Below are 26,737 nucleotides of genomic sequence, written 5' to 3'. Positions count from 1 at the left end.
TGATAGGAGTATCATCATCAACAACGAGAAGGGCATAGGTTACCATATCAGTAAATCGAGCAGGTTTACGAATTTCTCTCCGTGGCCTTGCAACTGCAACTGGTTCTAGTGTACTTAACGGTTCTTGGGTGAGAACCTCTTCAACCTCTAATTCCTCTATTGTGGCTGGAGAATTAGACTTATTAACTGGGCAAATCCCCATCTGCTCAAACTCCACCAGTTTTGGAGTACACTCCACCTGCTGTGGAGTATCGCTTGTCTGAATATCTTCATCTGCTACATTTTTCAATGTGGTAGATTCATCAAAGGTAACATCTCTGCTACAGATCATTTTCTTCGTGCTTAAGCACCAAAGACGAAATCCCTTCACTCCAGAAGTGATTCCTATAAAGAGAGATTTCTTTGCCCTCGTATCTAACTTTGACTCCTTCACATGGTAATATGCAGTGGATCCAAACACATGTAAGGAATCATAATCTGTAGCCGGTTTTCTAAACCATACCTCCATAGGAGTTTTTTTCTAATGCAGATGACAGAAAACGATTAACAAGATGGCCAGCGTATGTCACAGCCTCAGCCCAAAATTGCTTGCCCAACCCAGCATTGGACAACATACATCGAACTTTCTCCAGCAATGTTCGATTCATACGCTCTGCCACTCCATTCTGTTGTGGTGTATCCCTAACTGTGAAGTGTCGAACAATACCATACTCTTGGCACACATCGAAGAACGGATCACTTTTATATTCCCCTCCATTGTCCATCCTAAGCCGCTTGATTTTCTTGCCAGTCTGGTTTTCGATCATAGTTTTCCATTTAAGAAAAACTCTAAGCACTTCATCCTTAGTTCTCATGGTATACACCCAAACTCTTCTGGAAAATTCATCAACAAAAGTAACAAAGTAGTGTTTTCCTCCCAACGAAGGTGTTTTGGAAGGCCCCCACACATCTGAGTGAATATATTCCAAAATACCTTTTGTATTATGGATAGCAGTGCCGAATTTCACTCTCTTTTGCTTTCCCAGAACACAATGCTCGCAAAATTTTAATTTTCAAGCCTTTGCACCTTTCAACAATCCTTGCTTTACCAGAATTTGCAAGGATTTTTCGCTGGCATGTCCCAACTTCATATGCCACAACTGCATTGAGTCCAAATCTTTGTTACTGGAAGCTGCAGCGACTGCTCCAATAACTGTACTACCTTGGTAGTAATACAAGTTATTTTTCCTGATGCCCTTCAATATCACAAGTGCACCAGATGTCACTTTTAAAACCCCATCTCTCATAGTAACAACTGAACCATTAGATCCCAAGGCTCCCAATGAGATGAGATTTTTCTTCAAATTGGGCACGTACCGAACATCAGTCAGAACTCTGGTTGATCCATCTTGATTCTTTAATTGGATTGAACCTATCCCAACAGTTTTACAGGCATTATCATTGCCCATATAAACAACTCCTTCATTTAGTTCTACTAAATCAAAGAACCACTCCCGGTTAGGGGACATATGATAAGTACAACCCGAATCCAAAATCCACTCATCTGAATGGAACGACGATGATGATGCAACCAGTGATAGTTCAGAGTCACTAGTATCATGCTTTGCAACACAAGCATCTACAACAACTTTTCCCTTATTCTTCAGCTTTGGATAATTTTTCTTCCAATGGCCTTTCTCATGACAAAAGGCACATTCATCTTTCCTGAGTCTGGACTTTGACTTTGATCTCCCCTTCTTAGTTTTCTTCTGAGTATATGAAAGACCTCGGACTACTAAAGCTTCTATATTTCTGATTGTTTTTTTCTGTTTGTTCTTCTTTCTTTGTTCATAACTGTATAAGGCCGCATAGACTTCGCTCAGAGATATATCACTCCTGCCATGAAGTAGAGTAGTTTTTAGGAACTCAAACTCCTCAGGAAGTGACCCCTACAGCATCAAAGCCAAATCTTCATCTTTGAATGTCTCATTCATATTTAGCAAGTCAGTGACTAACTGATTAAATTTGGTGATGTGATCATTCATTGTGGTACTTGGGACGTAAGTGAAGCGAAACAGTCTTTTCTTCAAATGGAGCTTATTTTGACTGTTTTTCTTCAAAAAAATTTCTTCAAGTGCTACCCATAACTTATTTGCAGAAGTCTCCTTTGAAAAAGCATACCTCTACTCTCGAGAAAGGCATGATCGAATTGTGCCACATGCCAACCAATTGATCACCTTCCAATCTTTCTCCTGTACATCATCTAGTTTCTCTTCATCAATGGCAATGTCTAGACCCTGCTGAAAAAGGGCATCTAGAACCTCACTTGCCACATATCAAAATGGCCTGTGCCATCAAAGATCTCCTCGGCCAATCTTGCATTTACAATTGTCGGTCTTGTCCACATGGACGATGTTGAAGCTCCTAAACCGTCCATCTTCTCCATAATCTTTCAATATACCTAAGGAAATATTTTCTGATGTGGAAGATCAATTTAAACTGCAACCACAGAGCATACTACGATTAACCTTCGGCTTTTGATACCACTTGTTATTCCAATAGGGTCGGAAGCATGTAAATTATTGTACTAAAAAATCACACAAAGTTCAATTCCCAGGGAAGAGAGGTGGATCACAAGGATCTCTTAAATACCAAGTCTTTCCTTAGTCAGAATATCCCTTCTATAGTAATTTAATAGCACAATTAAATACTACTATTATACCCTCAAATATTAAAAGAAAAATAGGATAAGAAAGAACACAAGAGTTTTAACGAGGTTCGGTAAATTATACCTACGTCCTCGGGCACTAACACCAGATGATAACTTTATTATCTCCAAAATATTACAAACAAATAGAATTCCTTAAGAATTCTCAAATGGGAGAAGAGAGAAAACTAAGAGAGAAAGATTGGTTGGGATGATTGAAATGAGAAATGAGAAGGCCTATTTATAGTTGAGGTTCAAGGACCAAACAATAAATAGCCCGTTATCTCAATGACCAAAAAAATTTATCCCATGCCAATTTTTCAAAGTCAACTTTAGGTTGCTAAACTTGCACCACTATGTATTGTTTGCCATTAATGTTGTCTCCTATTAATGTTAACATGATTCAATCACCAAACCAAATTTGCCAAACCATTGCGACTCTACATACAATTTGAATGTTGTGCGAATAGCATTAACCTCAGCAATGTGTGAATCAAGCTGACCAAGGAGACCAAAGAAAATACCTCAGAGATGACCATCATTGTCACGAAGAATTCCTCCATAGCCCATTACTGTGAATATTAAATTATTAAATAATATATTATTAATGTGATTTTTTGTTAACATTAATCTCAGATATTTATTCCAACAAATTGCTGAAAGAGCTTGCTTACTGAGCCAACCCATATTTCCTTTTTCCCAAATTTCATTTCATTGATTCATTATATTCTGTTTTCAGACCAAAAACAACACCTTCCCTTTTAACACAACAACATCTTCCTTTATTGAAATACAATTAAACACAATCACATATTATCAAAGCAACACAATCACATATTATCAAAGCAAGCTTGAAATTCCATTTATTCTTGCAAAAGAGGGAAAGCATGAACCAAGTATCAGAGTAAGCCAAAAAAAATTTGTTGAGATACATTGGACCCATATTTCCAAAAAGGAAAAAAGCATTTAATTGATAGGTTGTTGGCAATTTCGTTTCAAGGTAAATTTTAATTAATTTCATTTAGAATTTGGTGCCCCATATTTTGACTATATACACTTTACCCTATTTGGTAATTATGAAAAGAACAAAAAGATGAAACAATAAAAGGGAAAAAACTTATATTAATAATTAAATATATAAAATCGCAGATGTACTATAAATTTGAATTGAAGAAATAATTTCCATTTTCATTTAAATTTTTTTCCTACAAAAATCGAGTTTTCGGAAAAGAAGAGAAATAAAGTTGACACATATGATCAACCAATACTGGAGGACGTGGATTTGAGTACGCTTAAGCGCATTATCCTTCTATTTATAGGTTGGGGAGTGGCTATGAATAGTTCTAAACATTGTATCAAAAAGAGCTGATATGATCAGAATCTATCGTTGGGCTACGATCATTAAATTTGTTGAGGTATCTCTTAACAGGCAATATACTAGACAACATTGGCAACATGGAGTTCATAGAATCTCTTGATTTGTCGATGAATCAATTGAATGGTGAAATCCTTTCAAGTTTCTCCAATTTGAATTTCTTAAATTACTTCAATGTCTCCTACAACAACTTGACGGGAGAAATCCCAACAAGCATTCAACTTCAAAGCTTTGAAAACTTGTCTTACATGGACAATCATCTTTACGGACCTCTTCTCACTAAAAACTGCATCACAAAAGGTTTTTCAACTGATATTACGAATAATAGAGGTAGCGATAAAAGAAGTAAAGTGAATTGACTTTATATCAGTATAGTTATTGGCTTGGTAATGAGATTTTGGGGTCTAGTGGCTCCCTTGTTTTTCATCGAGTCTTGGAGGTATGCATACTATCAAAAGTTGAACCATGTTAGTCGAAAGCTGTAGTGTTTCAAGCTACTATAAGAATGTAGTTTGATGGTAGAAAAAAGCATGTCTAATTATGAGTTTAGATTTAGTACTCACTACATGATTGGTGTTTTTCCTTTTGCAACAATAAACATCATTTCAAGCTTGTATAAATTATTGAAAGTATGTTTTGATAATGTATGATTGTGTTTAATATTATTTCAATATGAAGATGTTGTTGGGTTAAAGAATGCAATAGGGAGAATTTTTAGTAACTTTTGTGCTGCTGATTAACTTCAACAAATTACAAATCTGGCATACCTTGTTAAATTTATGTGTTTCTAGAAAATTTTGTGAGGAATTCAAAAAAATCATGCTGGCCTCTCATTTGGTAAAATTTCTTTTCCCTAGTGATGGGCATGATAGAAAAGCCTAATTTTAGGCAATACAAAAACAAAAATTAAAACATTTTAAAATAAAATTAGTACTAGAGACACAAGAGTACTACAGGTAAAAGTATTTTAGCAGTTGCTCAACCAAATCTCGGATTATATTTTGAGCCTTTTATAAAAATAGGTAAATTGATCTAGGTGTTAAGCTAAGTAAAGAATGCAATGAAGAAGAATATCATCTTATTACTCTTTTCATGAACAGAGTATACATGCTATTATATACTAGAATAAGCATGCTGACCATGCAAGTTAACTACTAACAGACTAACACTTAACCCGTTATTAACAGTTGAACTACTAACAGACTTACTAACTTTTATTAGTTATGCTAACATTCTCCTGGTTTCTTCCATTTTTGTTTTCTATCAAAGCAACATCAGTACTGGAGAAGACTTGTAGAGTAGTTCGAAAGGAAGCAAATGCCTTGGGTGTAATGGGCTTGGTGAGAACATTAGCTATCTGTTTTTTAGATGGAACAAAGTTGACTTGCAGGTTGCCCGTCAAGAACTTTCTCACGAATGAAATGATGATCAATCTCCACATGTTTCCCCTTGGCATGATGTGTAGGATTTGATGCCATTGAGACAGTAGAGGTATTGTCACACCAAATCACGAGAGGCTGACAAAGAAGCAGGCCAAGCTCATTGAGCAACTGTTTGACCCACAGCAACTCAGACACACAATTAGCAAGGCTTTGATATTCAGATTCAGAGGAGGATCTAGACACAACTGGTTGCTTCTTTGAGTACCAATCAATAAGACTGGAGCCTAAGTACACCACATAGCCAGAGGTGGAACGACGATCTTCAACAGAGGATGCCCAATCAGCATCAGAATAGCAAACTAATTCAAATTGTCCCTTGGAAAGCAACAACCCATAATCTATAGTGCCAATAAGATATCGCAACACACGTTTGATAGCTTTCCAATGAATATCACTTGGAGAATTCATATATTGACTAAGCTTATTAACACAAAAAGATAGATCAGGCCGTGTAATGCAAATATATTGGAGCATGCCAACAATGCTACGATACAGATGCTAGTCAGCGAATGGAGAGCTCCCATCGATAGCAACCAACTTTGGGGTGCTCACCATGGGTGTTGGTGCAGCAGATGCGCCGAACATACCAGCCTTGTGAAAAAGCTCAGTAACATATTTCTTCTGAGTCAAGAGCAAGCCCCCCTGAGACGTACGATGAACAGCTATACCCAAGAAAAAACCGAGCTGCCCATGTCCTTGAGTGCAAACTTTTGATGAAGCTGGAGCACTACATCATCAATATCCTTGCGAAAACTGCCCGTAATCACAATATCATCAACATATGCCATAAGCAACAAATAACTTCCTAAAGTAGATCGAATGAATAGTGATGGGTCGGCCTTTGAGGCATGAAAACCAAGATGACACTCCAAGTACTGCCTTAGTGTTTGAAACCATGCTCGAGGAGCTTGCCTTAAGCCATACAGGGCTTTGTGGAGCTTACAGACTAACTTCTGACTCGAGGACCCTACCTCTTCAAACCCTAGTGGTTGTGTCATATAGAGCTCTTCAGACAACTCCCCATTAAAAAAAGCATTGTTGACATCCACCTGCCTTAGTGCCCACCCTTTCATGATGGCAATAGCAAGAACAATTCTAATTGTTGTTGCACGAACCACAGGGCTGAAGGTGTCTTGAAAATCCAGCCCAGCATGCTGCGAGAAACCTTTGGCAACCAGAGGTGCTTTATACTTATCCACAGAACCATCAGCCTCTTTTTTCACTTTAAATAGCCATTTGCAGCCAATTGCACGAAGATTACTCGGTAAAAGGCAGAGACTCCACGTGCGATTCTAAATTAGTGCATGTAATTCATTATGCACAGCTGCTTTCCACGACTCATGTGCCATAGCAGCATGAATATCAGCAGGAACTTCTTCAGATAGACTGGATGCTGTGCTCATGTATGTTTTAGGCTTGAAGACCCCTGCCTTGCTTCGTGTAATCATAGGATGGGAATTATGAGCAACACAAGGTGGTGAGGGTGGTGAAATATGAGAGACAGATGGTGGTGAGGGTAGTGGAATAGAGGAAATGGTGTTGGATGGACAAGAAATGGAGTGAGGTGGAGAGCTTTGAGTAGGCAAACAGCTGTTGACCAAAGAAGGAGCTTGAGAGTTAGATGGAAGAACACGTGATGAAGTAGGTGTGGAAGATAAATGTAGAGATAAGACAAATAGTTTGGAACTAGTTTGTGGGATAGAGCTGGTAGGTGCAGACTTGGTAGGGATGGTTTTAAATGGAAAGACAGTCTCATTAAAAGTGACATGACGTGAGACATAAACATGACCATTAGCAGCTTGACAACGGTAGCCTTTATGATATGGGGAGTACCCTAAAAATGTACAAGGGGTTGACCAAAAATGAAGTTTATGAGTGTTATAGGGGCGTAGGTTGGGAAAGCACATGCATTCAAAGGTACGTAGACAGGAGTAATCAGGTGAAACTTGAAACAATTTTTCATAGGGGGAGAGATTAGCAAGGAAATGGGAAGGTAACCTGTTTATCAAATAAACGGCCGTGCTGAAGGCATCATGCCAGTAGGTTAATGGCATAGCAGCATGAGCCAGCATGGAGAGACCAGCCTCAACAATTTGCCTGTGTTTGCGTTCCACAATGCCATTTTGGGCAGAGGTATAGAGGCAAGCAAGGCGATGCATGATACCTTGGAGAGACAGGTAGGATCTCAGCACTTGAAACTCTCCTCCCCCATCAGTTTGTAAAGCTTTAAGCTTACAGCCAAGAGTTCTTTCAACTTGTCTATGGAACAAGGGAAAAACAACAAGCACTTCTGACTTCTTTTTCAAAAAATATACCCAAGTATATCGCGTGAACGCATCCGTGAAGGCAACATAGTAGCAAAAACCATTTGAACAGATTGGTGCAGGACCCTAAACATCAGCAACAACCAACTGAAGAGGTGTAGTATACTCAATGAAGGATTTCTGAAATGGGAGTTTTTGTTCTTTTCCAAAATGACAAGCAACACAAGGAGACAACTCTTTATTTGAATCAACAGAAGTATTACAGTTGGCTAAAGCCTTTGTAAGAATTGATTTACAAGGGTGACCAAGTCTAGCATGCCACACATTTAAGGAAACATTCGAGCTTGTTGTAAAACATTGAGTTGATCCAGACGACAATACATTAGGGTAGGTGCCATGTAAGTGTAGCTTGTAGAGACCATTCTGAACAGACCCTCGAAGAAGCACTTCCCTAGTCTTGAGATCACACACTTGACACTGTTGAGGAAGAAACTCAAAGATCACTTGATTGTCTTTGGTGAATTTGGATACAGACAAAAGATTCTTTGTTATACCAGGAACAAATAGTAAAGATCTCATGTATAACGGCCGTGTACGAGTGAGTAAAGAAGACTGACCAGTAGACAAAACAGGGAGTGCATTGCCATTACCGACGTACACTTTACCTGGGCCATTGTAAGTAGTGGTTTCACCTATTGAGGAAGTTGAGTGAGTAAGATGATGGGTTGCCCCAGAATCTGGATACCATGCATTATCATCAACTGTCTCAGGGGTTGCAATGAGGGCCTAAGGGGGCGTAGTTGCAAGATGAGTTGCACTAACAGGTGGTGAAGAGTTTGCAAGAAACATATGAGGCTAGTTAGGAACAGGTGGAAAATACCAACCTGATGGAGTTGAAGAGGCAGCATTGGTGGATGGCACAGGGGACGATGCCCAAGGGACCATAGACGAGCCAGTGTCATACATACATATATTTGCTTGTGAAGAAGGTAGAGGTTTGTAACCTGTACTCTTATAGGACGCATCAAACCTATAGTACCAGCAGTCCACAAGATGCCCTTGCTTTCCACACAACTGACATTGAAACCGAGAGTTAGACGAACGTGCACGTCCACGACCCCGAGTATTGGAGGAGGGGCGATAAGTCAATGTAGGTTCAGGAACATTTGAAGATTGATGCATCACCACATTAGCCAAAGTAGGAATCTCAGACACAAGATCTTGCAATTGGGCTTCAGCATCAAAAAGCATTGTAGTCACCCCCTGAGCGTTGTAAGGAACTGGGCTGGCTGTGATGATCGTAACAACACTCATATTCAGGTGGTAGACCATTGAGTATAGCAGTGACATGCTCATGGTCACTGATGACTTCTCCGCAACTTGCAAGATTTGCACAAAACCCCTTAGTCTTGACCAAGAACTCTCTCATAGACAGATTACCCTTGCGTTGAGAGTGCAAGGCACGCCTATAGAACATTAACCTGGACGTAGTTTTACTGTCATATAGAGCAACAATGGCATTCCAGATTTGGGCACTAGTGTCCATACCAATAAGATGAGGAAGAACAGCTGGACTTACAGAGGATAGAAGCCAAGAAGCAAGAGCACTGTCCTGCTACTCAAATCGAGCAAACTCTGGGTTCTCATGAAACACACCATCAGCATCAGGAATTAGCGAAGAAGGAGGAACCGTACCAGTGTCCAAGAACCGTTGAAGCTTGTATGTCTTGACGGCCAGAAGAACCTATTGGCGCCATAGTAAGTAGTTAGTATCATCAAGAAGTACACTTATTTTCTTGGTAGCAAAAAATCGGCTATCGACAACACCATCTGTAAGACTAGATGTCATGGCCGGTGTAGCAGAATGAGCAGCTGACAGACTGGTAGGCTGCAACATGGATAAACGAAGGAGAGAAAAAAATTTCTTGGGATCAATTGGCTCTGATACCATGTTAAGCTAAGTAAAGAATGCAATGAAGAAGAATATCATCTTATTACTCTTTTCATGAACAGAGTATACATGCTATTATATACTAGAATAAGCATGCTGACCATGCAAGTTAACTACTAACAAACTAACAGTTAACCTGTTATTAACAGTGGAACTACTAACAGACTAACTAACTTTTATTAGTTATGCTAACACTAGGTACAATAAACAAATGAGTTTTTGTTAAAATTGTGATGTTAATTGCTTATTTTTATGTTCTATATATAAGGCATAATAACATATTTAACCCTCGACTTTTATGTCTTTAGTCAACTTCGCCTCTAATCTTTTATGTAGAGTAAATTAGGCTTCAAACTTTTCATTGTTGATATGACATTATTTAATATTTTATGTCACATCCACAAATAGAATTTGAATGAGATTTTTTTTTGTTTATATTTTGGTTAAATCAAATCAAAATTTAATGTATAATTAATTAAAATTAAGCAAATTGTTGAGAATGAATATTGATTCAGATAGATATTATGGTAAAAACTCAATTTAGCTTTTACAATTTTATTGCGCTTTATTTAGCTCTCAAACTTTTATCAATTGTCAATTTGAATAGTATTGGATAAAACTTTAAGTGCTTACGCAGGATGTCAAACACTGATGCGGCATCATATGTTACAGTCTGTCTGTACTTCATTTTACTATGATATTACATTATTTAATCTCTCATCTTCGCAAATAATTTCAAAATAAAAAATATCAATTAAGTCTTAATTATTTAAAGATTGGAAATGAGTTATAAGCAGTTTTAAACCTTCTATAAAAAAATAAGAAACAACAAAATATTATCCTAAGATAGAACGAACTTTCTTCCAAGACCCCAAATTTCCAACTTGAATTTTCCACAAGAATTATTTTATAGTCCGTTGAATATTCCCGTGCATTGAAATATTTGGTCTATATATACAACTTTAATTTATTTTTTAAAATGTTTATATTGTGAATTCTGGATAATATTTATATATTTGTGTGCTCATATGACATTTAATTTTCATATGATTATGAAGATTATTGAAGTATTAGTTACACTCTAATATGAATTTCAATCATCCAATTGAATTTATTTTTTAAAAATTCCACGAGTCAACAAAGTCTATGGAGGAACTCTCACTCCCACGTCATGCTCTGTTTACTTGTTAATATTTTGTTCATTATATACAGTAAGCAAAGAAGAAAAACCATCACTAATATATTTTTAATTTAATAGCTTTCATACCATTTTCATTAATAAATATTATCTTTTTGAAGTTTGAGTTTATTTTTCCGTTCTTTTATTTTAATCTTTGTTTCTTTTGGTTGCTTAACAGACTTGAAATTGTCAACTAGTTTAATAGTTGACTCGATTATGCTTCACTTAATTTGTCAATAAATTTAGTAGTTGTTGGCTTATGATTGATGGGGTTTTTTAAGGTAATTTTCAGTCACGGTATAAGTTTTACAGAGCAATTTTATAAAGAGTTTGAATTTCACTTTAGTGAGAAGAATCTGATTGTTATTCGCTAAAATGATGTATTAGTTGGTTCATCATATTTCAAGAGAACTCAACAAAAATGTTGATAGGCTAGTAAAAATGACAGTAAATTTTGACAGTGGCCTTCAAATTTTTGTAAAGCCTCTAAGTGGGCTTGGGTATATCTCTGAATAGTTTTTTATAATGTTCTTTTTAATTTAAATGAAGCGGTGATTAAAATTATTATCAAGCATTCATTTAATAGAGCTCATATTATGTACTTTCATCCTTTTTCTTTAATATTATATAAAAAATACTCTATACACTGTTTTAAATATAATTTAAATTTAAACTTGAAGTTGCAGAAATGAATGATGTTGTCCCCCTCTTGCAGCGTCAAATGTTGTTCCATTTCTATGGGAATAAATGTCGTATTCGTTTTATTTTTCAAACTTAATCAAATCTTACTCATATTCGTTATTGCACTCTTTTAACCCAGCAACATTTTCATTATTGACATAGAATTAAACACAAGCACACATGTCAAAAAATTATACAAGCTTGAAATGTCATTTATTTTTGTAAAAGAGAAAACATGAATCACGTGCTAAGTATTAAATCTAAAGTTCGTGTTTATATTTAATAGATTCATGTAATCCCTTTTAAAATGAGACATTTAATAGATCTAACATTCGAATCGTATATAATAAATTACAAACACAAACAAAATTTAACTATATGTTGTTTTCCCACCAAGCTACCTACCCATAGTAGCCCAAAGACATATATAGCTTTCGACCAATATGGTCTAATTTTCGATAGTATGCATGCCTCCAAGACCTGATATAAAACAAGGGAGCCACTACACCCGAAAATCCCATTACAAAGCCAAGAACTATGCTGACATAAAGCCAATTCACGTTACTTCCTTCACTTCTGCTTCCATTATTTGCAACATCAGTTGGAGTGCGATTTGTGCTGCGGTTTTTAGTGAGAGGAGGTCCGTAAAGATGATTGCCCATGTAAGAAAGGTTTCCAAAGCTTTGAAGCTGAGTGCTTGTTGGGATTTGTCCTGTCAAGTTGTTGTAGGATACATTGAAGTGATTCAAGAAATTCAAATTGGAAAAACTTGAAGGGATTTCACCAGTCAACTGATTCATCGACAAGTCAAGAGATTCCATCAACTTCATGTTGCCAATTTCGTCCGGTATATTTCCTATTAGGAGATTCCTTGATACATTCAATGACCGTAGCTCCACGAGACTTCCAAGTTCTTTTGGGATCTCTCCTATGAGTCTATTAATTGAAAAGCAAATGCTCGTAACTAGTCCTAGTATGGTACTGTATACATCCTGTCGTCCTTTCAGCACTAATAACGCTCTCAAACAAAAGAAATTATTAGTACTGATACTCGACCACTGAAACATATAGGTATTTTGGTTGCCTTTGTTAGCCATTGCACTCAAATTACTAAAACATTTAGGAATAGCTCCTGAAATGTTGTTATGGCCAAGGTCCAAGATCCGAAGAGATTGAAGTTGACAAATTTTTTGAGGAATGTGTCCATCAAAGTTATTCGATCGAAGGCTTAGAATCTCAAGTTTTGAGAGTTTGTCCCCTATCCCTGCTAGTACACTCCCACTGAAATGATTGTCACTGAGATCAAGCATAATCAAACTCGTAGAAAGTTGCAACGTAGATGGTAATTCTCCAAACATGCCATTGTTACGAAGGTTTAGCACTAAAAGATTTAAATGTCCCAAAGAAGGTGGGATTTTCCCAGTCAAATTGTTGTTTTCCAAATTTAAGTAACCCAAACCTCGCCAATGATTCCAGCAATCAGGGATTTCTCCAGAGAGAATATTTCTTTCAATGGCAAGACATTCCATCGGTCCCTCTCTTAATGAATTGCAAATTAATTCAAAAAGCGGACCTGAAAATAAATTATTTGACAAAATTAAATATTGTAGAGTTGGGAATACTCTTGGCAATGGGCCTGTGAATCGGTTTGATCTCAAGTCAACAATTTCTCTTACGTTCAAGTATGAAATCCCTCCAGTAAGTTGATTCCATGAAAGATTTACATATTCAAATTGAGTGGACAAGTTTAAAAGCCAAGTGGGCAAGATACCCGAATTTCCTGCTTCGGAGATATCTAAAACAGACAAATTCTTTTGGAATTTCAACCATCGGGGAAACTTTGGGCCAAGATGCCATTGACTCAATTTGATAATTCGACATTGAAACGGGGGAATCCAGCTTGAGTTTGGTTCAAATCTCAGCCTGTTCTGTGACGCCTCTAGAGTTGTCAATCTGGTGAGATTAGAAAAATGTGTTTCTGATGCAACTCCTTCCAATAGGTTAAACCCCAAATTTAGAGTTTCCAAACTTTCCAGTTGTCCAAAACATAGAGGAAAAGTACCATTTAATTGATTTTCTGAAACATCAAAGAACTTCAAAGATGATAACTCCCCTATGGACAATGGAATGGGACCAGAAATATTGTTTCCAGCAAGCGATAAGTGAGCTAGGTTTTTAAAGTGCCCAAGTTGATCAACTAAATGGCCAAAAAGATCGTTATGTGCCATATCCAATGACTCTAAGCAATCCAAACAACATCTAGATAGACTCAGAAGGATTTCTGATATGTCTTGATCAATTTCATTGCTCGAAAGATTAAGGAATTGAAGATGATTTAAACTAAACAAGGAGTTGGGTGTGGGTGAATTGAGTGAGTTCCTACTAAGATCAAGAACTTCAAGAAATGAGATGTTCCTAAAGTAATCCAGAATTGGGCCTTCCAACGAATTGCCACTAAGATCAATGGACACAAGACCATGAAGTCCAAATATCGACATAGGTACTGAAGAAAAGTTATTCTCAGAAAGATTAAGAACAACCAGTGATTTTGTAGAATTGACACTGATCGGGGATGGATCATCTTCCAAACTGCAAGCTGACAAGTGCAACTCTAACAATGAAGGATGTTCGAATGTTACCTTTAGCCAATCCGTTGCTTTACGAAGATCCGCATCACTCAAATCAAGGTACTGCAAGGAAGAAAGTCCAGAAACCCATTGAAGACTTCTGTTTGAGATCATTACCTCCAAGATCAAGATACTGCAACTTTGAAAGATTCGCAAGGTTATGAGGAATTGCTCCCTGGAATTGTGCATGAGAGAGGTTAAGATATGTTAAACTCCCCAGCATACCCAAAAATTTCAGGATATTGCTACGAAAATTGTTATTGCTCAAATCCAGGGAACTGAGATGCTTCAACTCCAGCAATGAAGAATTTATCTTCCCTCTTAGCGTGGAATTGTTCTTTGATGGATGGTAAGTTTCCCATTCAGCAACTGGTGCATCAAATTGGGGCACTGAAAGAGGAGCAGCCAAGTGCAGTTGGTTGATGTGGCCTGTTGTGTTATGGCACACGACACCGAGCCATTTACAGCAATCCCCACCTTCAAACCGAGAAGACAACCTGTTTGAAGGGTCAACGAGATCATTCTTGAACTTCAGAAGGGCTTTTCTCTCACTTTCAATACAAAGAACATCGGATGTGGCATCACAAAAGCTAAAATAGATAGCTACAATGACAGAAGAAATGGGAATAAGGTAATTGTAACACTTTTCATGGTTGCGATGGTACTAACCATTGCTTGCAACTCCAAATATATAGAGTAAGCATAGTAAAACAAAAATAGTGCCCATACATGAAGCAGAAAGAAGTTTCTTCCAAATTTCCACAAAATGTATTTAATTGATAATAGTCTATCAGAAATTTGCAGTCAAATATAAGCCTTAGTTTATACAAAATGAAATTACGTATCCATAGTGCTGGACTGATATAGAGTAAGTTATCTCACGTCAATACATAATTTAACAAAATAAAACAAAATTATAGTCTTGCTTTGAAAGTTCTACAGGAAGGGAAGAGATCGATGGGTTCACCGATGGGAAGAAAATTTCTTTTTTGACCTAAGGAAAGTCAATTGCTATATAATTATAAAGATGGAAAGTCAATAAATTAGGCTTTTTTTATTAAATTATCAAAATAGTCACTTTTGTTTTCCTCAGGTTACATTTTAGTCATTTATGTTTAAAATGTTACGTTTTAGTCACTTATGTTATCGTGCAATAACATTTTAGTCACTGAGCCGTTAATTGCCGTTAACGGTGTAACGGGAAGCTGACGTGACATGTTAAATTATCATTTCAAATAAAAATTTTAGGTTAAATTATCAAATTGGTTCCCATATTTTTTTCATTATGAGCAATTTAATTTATTTTTCTTTTAGGTTCATTTAACTTTCCTTTGTTTGAAATTAAAAAAAAAAGTTAAAAAGAACATAAAAGAAAAAATTAAATTGCTCAAAACGAAAATATACGGGGACTAATTGCATAATTTAACCTAAAATTTTTGTAATGGGAAAAATTTACAAATTTTTCATCTTCACAATTTTTGCAAATTTTACATCTTCACAAAAAATATATGAATACACTTCAGTAATGGAAAGTTTACAAATTTTACATCTTCACAAATTTTTTTTTAAAGATACGACTTCACAATCTTGAGTTAATATAGAAGTTATTTTTCAAATGTAAATGTGAGCAATTCATGCGTCATGGATTAATTCAAATAATTTTTAATAATAAAAATTATTGAAAATATTATTAAATATAAAATCCTAATATTTATTAATAATAAAAATTATTGAAAATGTAAAAACACATTAATATTATATTTTATAAAATGAGGGTAATTTTGTAAAGTAATGACTATTAAATAAAAGGGTAAACTATACAATTAGTCACCTAACTATTAGCGTATTTCTATTTGGGTCATCAAACTATAAAAATTTTCAATTTTGTCATTTACGTTTTAGATCGTTTCTATTTTGGTCACTATCCGTTAAATGGTTAATGGAAGTGATAACGTGACTTGTTTCTATCTAGTATAATAACACATTTAGTTTTCAATACTTACACATTCTATTAATTTGATCTTAACTCTAAAAAATTCAATAATTTTAACTCTCTACATTTACAAATTCTATCACCTTAATACTTAAACACATATAATTAAATACAAATACAATTAAATGATTATTATATATTATGAAAAAAGTATAAAATATAATATTATTTATATTATTTTGTATCAACACATACTTCGTATCTAATAATTACACCCGAATCCAAATAACATGATACTAAACAATATTATTAGATTAGTGACTTGTGCCTTCAATAATGAGAGAACGGAAAAGGAAGAAGCAAAAACAACATTAGCGGTCAAAAAACACAATTAATGATGACAGTCTATCTTGATGCGATGGATCTTTGGGAGGCAGTAGAAGAAGACTACGAGGTTCTGTCATTGCTAGCAAATCCAACAATGAATCAACTAAAGACTCACAAAGAGAAGAAGACAAGGAATTCCAAAGCTAAAGCATGTCTTTTTTCGGTTGTTTCAAGAAAAATATTTACAAGAATCATTAATTCTTTTTTGGGGCAGTATTGAGCACATAGAGCGAGTCTGTAAGTCTCAACAACATGAAGAAGCAAAAGCATCTACTGAGCAACAAGATGATGAGTTTTGTGGCAACATGTTTCTCTAGTGATTCCTGGTTGATCGATAGCAACTGCACAAATCACATAACCAATGACCAAACAATTTTCAAAGAACTTGATAAAACTATTATTTCCAAAATAAAAGTTGGAAATTGTGAGTTTATTCTAGTTAAGGGAAAAGGAACAGTGGTTATTGAAAGTTTAACAGGCTTGAAACACATAACTGATGTTCTATATGTGTAGCATTGACCAAAATCTTCTTAGTGTTGGGCAGTTGATTGAAAAAGATTTCAAGGTCATATGTGAAGATAAATGGTGTTTGATCAAAGGCTCAAAAGACAAAGATTATTCAAAGTAAAAGTAAAAGCAAAAAGTTTTGCTCTAAATCTAATGAAGGAGAAGCCAACAACGAAGCAATTGCCAAAGACTCCTTAGTACTTTGATGACAACATAGATAATGTTTCAGTTTGTGACACAAGATCTTTATCTGAAATTTATGAAAGGTGTAATGTTGTTGTATTTAAGTCTGCTGAGTTTAAAAAAGCTAAGAATGATTACTAGTGGATTGAAGCAGTGAGAGAAGAGCAATCCGAGGGATTCAAAGTTAAGGGACATGAGGAGAAAATCTACATGTTAAATAAGGCATTATATGGTTTTAAACAGGCTCCTAAGGCCTAGTACAACAAGATTGATGAATATCATTTGAAAGAAGAATAGAAGATTGGTAAAATCAAGTCAATTTTTGGCAAGATTGAAGATCAAATTGCATATATGTTAAGGCTCTTCCAAAAGTTAGATTTAAAGTTTTAAGAAATAAATTAGGCTTTTGCAATTACTAAGGCAAATAGGAGTGTTAAGAATGGGCTTAGACTTGCTGAATAATAGGTATGTAGTCTAAGTCTTTAGGAATTTTTAAATTTATGGCATGACTTTAGGAGTAAGTTAAGTGGTTGGATATCAACAAGATATATTTTGTTATATAATCTTAACAATACAACAAATAATAGTGTGCTTCCAATATATTTTTCTTTCACATTTTTTGTGTTTCATATTTTTTTTACTAAAATATAAATAAAGGATCAAATTAATAGAATTTGTAAATATGAACAATTAAATTTATTAAATTATTGGGAATTAAGATCAAATTGATAGAATGTGTAAGTATTGAGAACTAAATGTATTATTATATCAATTAGAAAAATACCATTTCCTCACTTTCGTTAACCATTTAACGAAGAGTAACCATAATAAAAATGATCTAAAACGTTATGATGAAATTGAAAATTTATATAATTGGATGAATAATTATATTGTTTATCCTAAAATGAATCTAGCATGATTCCACAATAACTAGTTCTAAAAAGAGCCACCAAATATACAGAAAATATTTTAAAGAAAGACAAAGATGGGAATGAAACGGGAAAGTGCGGCATATTACTAAAAACAAATCAAATTAGTGCTTTTATAAGATGGAAAAATTTACTGTCCAAAATATTTTTAGTAGTATAATGTGAACTTCTTATTTTGCCAAATATAAGGTGTTCTATCTTCTTTTTTTCTTTAAAATGTTGTCAATGTTGTTTGGTATATTTCCTGTTAAAAGATTCCTTGACAAATATATTTAATGATAGTAGCCCAACGAGACTTCTAATTTCTTTGGGGATCTCTCTTGTGAAACTATTAGCTGAAATGTCTATACTGGTAACAAGTCTTGGTGTGATATTATATTCATTGTCTCAACACCAATAATGCACTCAAATGTAAGAGGCGATCGGATGAAATAGCAGGACCACTGTGCAGCATCATGCTTAAATTTTGTGGCCATTGCACTTGAATTAGTGAAACATTTTGGAATAGCTCTTGAAATCTTGTTATGGGAAAGGTCTAATTTCTGAAGATTTTGAAAAGCACAAATTTTATGAGGAATATAGCCATCAAGTTTATTTGATCGTAGGCTTAAAACCATAAGGGTTTTGTCTTGAGAGCTTGTCACCAATCCATGCCAATACATTTTCATTAAAATGATTTTCATTGAGATCAAAAATGAACAAACTCGAAAATATTGCAATGTGGATAGTAATTTCCAAACATACTATTGTTTTGAAGGTTTAGCCTTAGAAGATTTGTGTCTCCCAGAGAAGGTGGGATTTTCCCATCAAATTGTTGTTTCCTAAATTTAAAAATCTCGAAAATAGAAAATTCCAACAATTTGAAATTTTTCCAGAGAGGAGATTTCTATCAATGTAAAGAGCTCTCATCTGTCGAGCACCAAACCATCAATATCATTAAAAAGCTTCAATAATTTCCACGGTTTTGACACCTTGCTACGAATCCAAGCAACAGCGACCATGGACTCTGATTCAATCACCAAACCAAATTTGCCAAACCATTGCGACTCAACATACAATTTGAATGCTGTGCGAATAGCAATAACCTCAGCAATGTGTGAATCAAGGTGACCAAGGAGACCAAAGAAAATACCTCGGAGATGACCATCGTTGTCACGAAGAATTCCTCCACAACCCATTACTGTGAATATTAAATTATTAAATAATATATTATTAATGTGATTTTTTGTTAGCATTAATCTCGGATATTTATTCCAACAAATTGCTGAAAGAGCTTGGAAAGATTACTGAGCCAACCCATATTTTCTCTTTCCCAAATTTCATTTCATTGATTCATTATATTCTGTTTTCAGACCAAAAACCACATCTTCCCTTTTAACACAACATCATCATCCCTTATTGAAATACAATTAAACACAGTCACATATTGTCAAAGCAAGCGTGAAATTCCATTTATTCTTGCAAAAGAGGGAAAGCATGAACCAAGTATCAGAGTAAGCCAAAACAAAAAAATATTGTTCAGATACATTGGACCCATATTTCCAAAAAGGAAAAAAGCATTTAATTGATAGGCTGTTGGCAATTTCGTTTCAAGGTAAGTTTTAATTAATTGCATTTAGAATTTGGTGCCCCATATTTTGACTATATACACTTTACCCTGTTTGGTAACTATGAAAAGAACAAAAAGATGAAACCATCAAAGGGAAAAAACTTATATTAATAGTTAAATATATAAAATCACAGATGCAATATAAATTTCAATTGAAGAAATAATTTCCATTTTCATTTAAATTTTTTTCCTACAAAAATCGAGTTTTCGAAGAAGAAGAGAAATAAAGTTGACACATATGATCAACCAATACTAGAGGACGTGGATTTGAGTAGGCTAAAGCACATTATCTTTCTATTTATAGGTTGGGGAGGGGTTATGGATAGTTTTAGACATTGTATCAAAAAGAGCTGATATGATCAGAATCTATCGTTGGGCTACGATCATTAAATTTGTCGGGGTATCTCTTAACAGGCAATATACCAGACAACATTGGCAACATGGAGTTAATAGAATCTCTTGATTTGTTGATGTTAGGATCGACCCGATTAAGCAACGAACAAGAAAAATAGTGGAATAAATTGAGAAATTGAACACACAAATTTAACGTGGAAGAATCCCTCCAAAGAGGATAAAGAAACCATGGGCAAAGATAATTTTACTATAATGGCAAAAGAACGAAGAGTACAAAATATGGAGATAAAGACTAAACCCCGAAAACAAAGAACCCTCAAAACAAAAATACAAAATTCTCTAAATGTGTTATGAGTTCTAATCTCTAATGGGTGTATTTTTCTAAGGTTGTAAAAGAGCCTATTTATAGGCTAAATTCATAGGTCAAATAATAATAAAATAATCTAAATTAATCAGTGTTTGATTGAAACAAGTAAACAGAGTTTAACTAAAAGATTATTTTTCAAATTTGACTGAAAATAGGAGTCATATTTAACAAATCTCCACCTTGACTCATATTTCCACAACGCCATCTTTGCTAAAGCCCGCCACGAGCCTATCTTGAACTATGAAGGGAATTAACTGAGTCAAATTTGTGCTTAAAAACTGGAAGACTTCTAGCCTTCGACTTCTACACTGTCAAATCAAAACTAACCGGGTTTGATTTTCACGAACACAGTGCCCTAACTTTTCAAAACCTGCATCCAAAAGAGAACCTCTCTTCAATGAAACGATCATACCTTTTTCCCTCTTATGACCAAGTTGCCTCCGCTCCAAACGAGTTGACTTCAACTCCGTAACGGAAGAGGGACGTCCGATTTCACCGGTCACTGTAGAACATTCTAGAATATAAAGACTACCGCTTCTTTTACCTTTTAACAAAATGAGAGCTCCACAATATACTTTAATGTCGTTCGACTCGATGTTAATTCTACATCCTTTCAAGTCTAAAATACTCAAGGAGATGAGATTCTTTCGTAAATCAAGTACATACCTGACATCTGAGAGTGTCTTAATCATCCCATCGTGTATCTAAATTTTAACAGTACCAATACCAATTACCTTACTAGATGAATTGTTTCTCATGCGCACAACTCCACCTTCAACTGAACTTTATGTGAACCATTCTCTATTGGGACACATTTGGAAAGAACATCCTGAATCTAGGATCCACTCGGACGTGAGCTTGGAGTTATCGCTTGTTGACACTAATAAGAAATCATCACCATTTTCATCGGCCAAATTAGCACCAGCTACATCTTCCTCGTTACTCTAAGTAGTTCTTTTATTTCGTAATTTATAACAATCTGCTTTGACGTGACCTAACTTTTTACAATAGTAACACATTTTGTCTCGTTTCTTTGATACTACCAAAACGGAAGCTTGCCTATTTGTCTTGCTATCCAAATGAAACTCATTATCGAGTTTATCTCTACTCAACAAATGACCCTTCACATCTTCAAACGAGAGTTTGTCTCTGCCATAAATCAGGGTCTCTCTGAAAGACTTGTATGAATTAGGTAAAGAGCACAATAATAGCATAACTTGATTTTCATCATCAATGTGAACCTTAACGTTATTTAAATCATTTAAAAGAGTAATTAATTGACTGATGTGATCTCTAAAAAGCTCACATTCGTTCATGTGAAACGTAAATAGACGTCGTTTCAACACTAAACGATTAGCCAGAGACTTAGTCACATAACGAGTTTCTAACATTTTCCACAAGGCAGATGAGGTCTTCTCCATCAATACCTCCTGCAATAGCGTATTCGCGAGGCACAACTGGATTGCAGACAAAGCCTTTTCATCAAGCTCTTCCCATTCTGTTTTATTTAGATTCTCAAGCTTTTTCCCGGTAACAACCATTTTCAAACTGGATTGAACTAGAATTGCCATCATCCGAACTTGCCAGAGATTGAAATTTGTCTCACCATCGAACTTCTCAATTTCAAACCTTGTTGTTGTCATCTCTGAATGAGCTGATCTATGAAAATTGAACTAACTCTGATACCACTTGTTAGGATCGATCCGATAAAGCAACGAACAATAAAAATAGTGGAATAAATTGAGAAATTAAACACACAAATTTAACGTGGAAAAACCCCTCCAAAGAGGATAAAAAAACCACGGGCAAAGATAATTTTACTATAATGGCAAAAGAACGAAGAGTACAAAAGATAGAGATAAAGACTAAACCCCGAAAACCCGAAAACAAAGAACCCTCAAAACGTAAATACAAAATTCTCTAAATGTGTTGTAAGTTCTAATTTCTAACGGGTGTATTTTTCTAAGGTTGTAAAAGAGCCTATTTATAGGCTAAATTCATAGGTCAAATAATAATAAAATAATCTAACTTAATCAGTGTTTGATTGAAACAAGTAAACAGAGTTTAACTGAAAGATTATTTTTCAAATTTGACTGAAAATAGGAGTCATATTTAACAGTTGATGAATCAATTGAATGGTGAAATCATTCCAAGTTTCTCCAATTTGAATTTCTTGAATCAATTCAATGTCTCCTACAACAACTTGACGGGACAAATCTCAAAAAGCATTCAACTTCAAAGCTTTGAAAACTTGTCTTACATGGACAATTATCTTTACGGACCTCCTCTCACAAAGAATTGCACCACAAAAGGTTTTTTAACTGATATTACAAATAATGGAGGTAGCGATAAACGAAGTAAAGTGAATTGGCTTTATATCAACATAGTTATTGGCGTTGTAATGAGATTTTGGGGTCTAGTGGCTCCCTTGTTTTTCATCGAGTCTTGGAGGTATGCATACTATCAAAAGTTGAACCATGTTAGTCGAAAGCTGTATGTGTTTCGAGCTACTATACGAATGTAGTTTGAAGGCAGGAAAAAAGCATGTCTAATTATGAGTTTAGATTTAGTACTCAGTACATGATTGGTGTTTTTCCTTTTGCAACAATAAATGTCATTTCAAGCTTGTATAAATTATTGAAAGTATGTTTTGATAATGTATGATTGTGTTTAACTGTATTTCAATATGAAGATGTTGTTGGGTTAAAGAGTGCAACAGGGAGAATTTTTACTAACTTTTGTGCAGCTATTAACTTCAACAATTTACAAATCTAGCATACCTTGTTAAATTTATGTGTTTCTAGAAAATTTTGTGAGGAATTCAAAAAAAATCATGCTGGCCTCTCATTTAGTAAAATTTCTTTTTCCCTAGTGATGGGCATGATAGAAAAGCCTGATTTTAGGCAAAACAAAAGCAAAAATGAAAACATTTTAAAATAAAATTAGTACTAGACACACAAGAGTATTATAGGTAAAAGTATTTTAGCAGTTGCTGAACTAAATCTCGGATTATATTTTGAGCCTTTTACAAAAATAGGTAAATTGATCTAGGTACTATAAACAAATGAGTCTTTATTAAAATTGTGATGTTAGATGCTTATTTTGATATTCTATATATAAGGCATATTAATATATTTAATCCTCGACTTTTATGTCTTTAGTCAACTTCGACTCTAATCTTTTATGTAGAGTAAATTAGGCTTCAAACTTTTCATTGTTGAAATGACATTATTTAGTATTTTATGCCCATCCACAAATAAAAATTGAATGAGTTTATTTTTTTTGTTAAATTTATATTTTGGTTAAACCAAATCAAATTTTGATGTATAATTGATTAAAATTAAGCAAATTGTTGAGAATGAATATTGATTAAAATTATGGTAAAAACTCAATTTAGCTTTTTCTATTTTATTGCGCTTTATTTATCTCTCAATTTTTTTTATCATTTGTCAATTTGAATAGAATTGGATAAAACTTTAAGTGCTTACGTAGGATGTCAAACACTGATGTGGCATCATATGTTACAGTCTGTCTGTACTTCATTTTACTATGATATTATATTATTTAATCTCTCATCTTTGCAAATAATTTTAAAATAAAAAATATCAATTAAATATTAATTATTTAAGGATTGAAAATGAGTTAGAAGTAGTTTAAACCTTGTAAAAAAAATAAGAAGCAAAAGAATATTATCCTCAGATAGAACGAACTTTCTTCCAAGACCCCAAATTTCCAACTTGAATTTTCCACAAGAATTATTTTATAGTCCGTTGAATATTTCCATGCATTGAAATATTTGGTCTATATATACACCTTTAATTTATTTTTAAAATTTTTATATTGTGAATTCTGAATAATATTTATATATTTGTGTGCTCATATGACATTTAATTTTCATATGATTATGAAGGTTATTGAAGTATTAGTTACACTAATATGAATTTATTTTTTAAAAATTCCTCAAGTCAACAAAGTCTATGTAGTAACTCTCACTCCCACGTTATGCTCTGTTTACTTGTTAATATTTTGTTCATTATATAAAGTTAGCAAAGAAGAAAAGCCATCACTAATATATTTTTAATTCAATAGCTTTCATACCATTTTCATTAATAAATATTATCTTTTTGAAGTTTGAGTTTATTTTTCCGCTCTATACTTTTAATCTTTGTTTCCTTTGGTTGCTTAAAAGACATGAAATTGTCAATTGATAATACTCTAAAACGACATATTTTATATGCTAATTGCATGATTATTTTGAGTATGATCCTCCTAATTTAGATTATTTTGTGGTCTTTTATCTTTTAGGGACTAAATTGGAGGCAAGAGGAAATTTAAAGGAAAAAAGTGTGAATTTGAAGATATAATGGGCCAACATGCAAAGAAAGAGAGAAGTGGTGCCAAAAATGCAAACATGGAAGATCCAAGGACTAAAATGTAAAAGAAGAGATTTTATAGCGCAATACTCTATTTTAATTTTAATTATATTAGGATAATTATTAAGGATTTTTATTTAGATTTAATTTTAGGATTTATTTTTATTTATCTTTATTTATCTTTATTTATTTGTATTTATCTTTTACAATTTTATTAGGAATAGACTAGGTTTTCTAGTACTATAAATAGGGGATGGAGTGGCACATATTTAACATCTCTTTTTTCTGTAATCACTCCCTCTCCCAAAAACTCTGTCTTTTGTTCTCTCCATATTTTCTTCAATAAAAATCTCATATCTATTTTATTTATTTCTTTCCCAAAAATCATGAGCCACTAAACCAATCTAGTCGAAGGTTGTCAAAATTCCCCAAAAAGGTTCATGAGGCTTAGAACCCGCGCTTAGCCTTCTCAATAAGGTATTCATTGCTTCTAAGCATTACGGGGCTGACGCTTCCGTCCATGTCCCTTAATAGGTGATCTTTTCAACTTGTGCAAGGAACGGCCGCTTTGTATGTTTTGGAAAGATTGCACAGTCGGTTCGTTGGCTTTCTGCGTTAGAGGTTGGCGAATCCAAGAGACAAAACAGCGTGGTATTCGCCATTGGGAAGTGATGATCTAGCAGGAGATAGTCCCACAAAAGTGATTATTGGCTAGAGTCAAGCTCCACCAAATTTTAAGTCTAAATCCTTGGAGCTGGTGGTCGTAGGCGTCCTCTTCCACTATAACTAGCTTATCCTGCTCGAGAAGGCTTACTTAAAAGTTAAGGATTGAACCCAAGGCGGAACGAGACAACCGAAGGCTGGAATCTCGCCACATAAGAAACTTTCTTTATTTTCAAACTTTGTCTATTATTTTTCCATTTTAATTTCTGCAATCTATTTAATTTCACAATTTCAATTTACTTTAAATTCTATTTTTATTTTTTCCAAATTCTTAATTCTATTTTTTATTTTTTAGGAACGCAGGTTTTCTTGGCCAAGAAATTGTCTAGGATTTTAAGAAACGAGCATTCATACAATCCGATCCCTGAGGATTCGACCCTACTTCCCCTTTACTATTATTTTTACTATTATTTTTACTATTTTATAGGGAATAGGATATTTTTGGTGCTTTCAATGACCGCATAAATTTTAGAGCCGTTGCCGGGGATCGGTAACGTATTAATTTTGTTTTTTGTTTCTTATGACCAGATCTGCTCCAGGGACTCTTGCGTTTGATTCGGAGATTGAAAAGATTACGAGAGCTAATCGCAAGGAAACAAAGCTAAAGAAAAAGTAGTCAACGGTGGTTGGGACTCAAAGTAATCCACCGCCAAAAATCAGAATCGATGACAAAGTAGAGTCTAGGGTTAACGAAAACCCTACTCAAACTTTTGAAGGCGAAAAAATTGAAGTCGATTCCCCAGAAGAAGTGCTTAACGCTAGGGTTAACGTAAACCCTAATTTTTCACCTCAACCTATGGCTCAAACAATTCGGCAACTGGCCGAAGCACCGACGGAACAACCGCCACAATGCATCGCGTATCCTACTATGGATACTGATTTTGAATTAAAGTCAGGCTTGATCCAACTACTGCCAACCTTTCGGGGGTTATAGAACGAAAATCCCCACAAGCATTTGAAATAATTCCATATGGTTTGCCTTAATATGAAACTTCAAGGGGTAACTGAGGACCAAATTAAATTGCGTGCTTTTCCTTTTTCCTTAGCAGATTCTACTAGGGAATGGTTATTTTATTTACCTTATGGATCTGTAACGACTTGGGCTGATCTGTCTCGTTTTTTCTTAAAAGGTTTTTCCCGGCGTCGCGTGTAGCTGAGTTAAGAAG

At 34.6% G+C, this 26,737-nt stretch overlaps 1 protein-coding gene across 1 annotated transcript; it reads right to left on the bottom strand.

The window, feature by feature from the left end:
* Positions 1–11,980: 11,980 nt before the first annotated feature.
* LOC107954403 (receptor-like protein EIX2) lies at positions 11,981–19,323 on the bottom strand. Its single transcript, XM_041082161.1, has 3 exons — positions 19,071–19,323; positions 14,324–14,809; positions 11,981–14,235 (listed from the first exon to the last, which is right to left on the bottom strand). The coding sequence occupies exons 1-3, from the start codon at positions 19,321–19,323 to the stop codon at positions 11,981–11,983; spliced, it is 2,994 nt and encodes a 997-aa protein (XP_040938095.1).
* Between the last annotated feature and the right edge of the window lie 7,414 nt (positions 19,324–26,737).

The sequence above is a fragment of the Gossypium hirsutum genome, chromosome A11, assembly GCF_007990345.1.
Source record: "Gossypium hirsutum isolate 1008001.06 chromosome A11, Gossypium_hirsutum_v2.1, whole genome shotgun sequence".
Lineage (NCBI taxonomy): Eukaryota > Viridiplantae > Streptophyta > Magnoliopsida > Malvales > Malvaceae > Gossypium > Gossypium hirsutum.
Note: the sequence above shows the minus strand (reverse complement) of the source record. Positions and strands in the feature narration are given on the sequence as shown.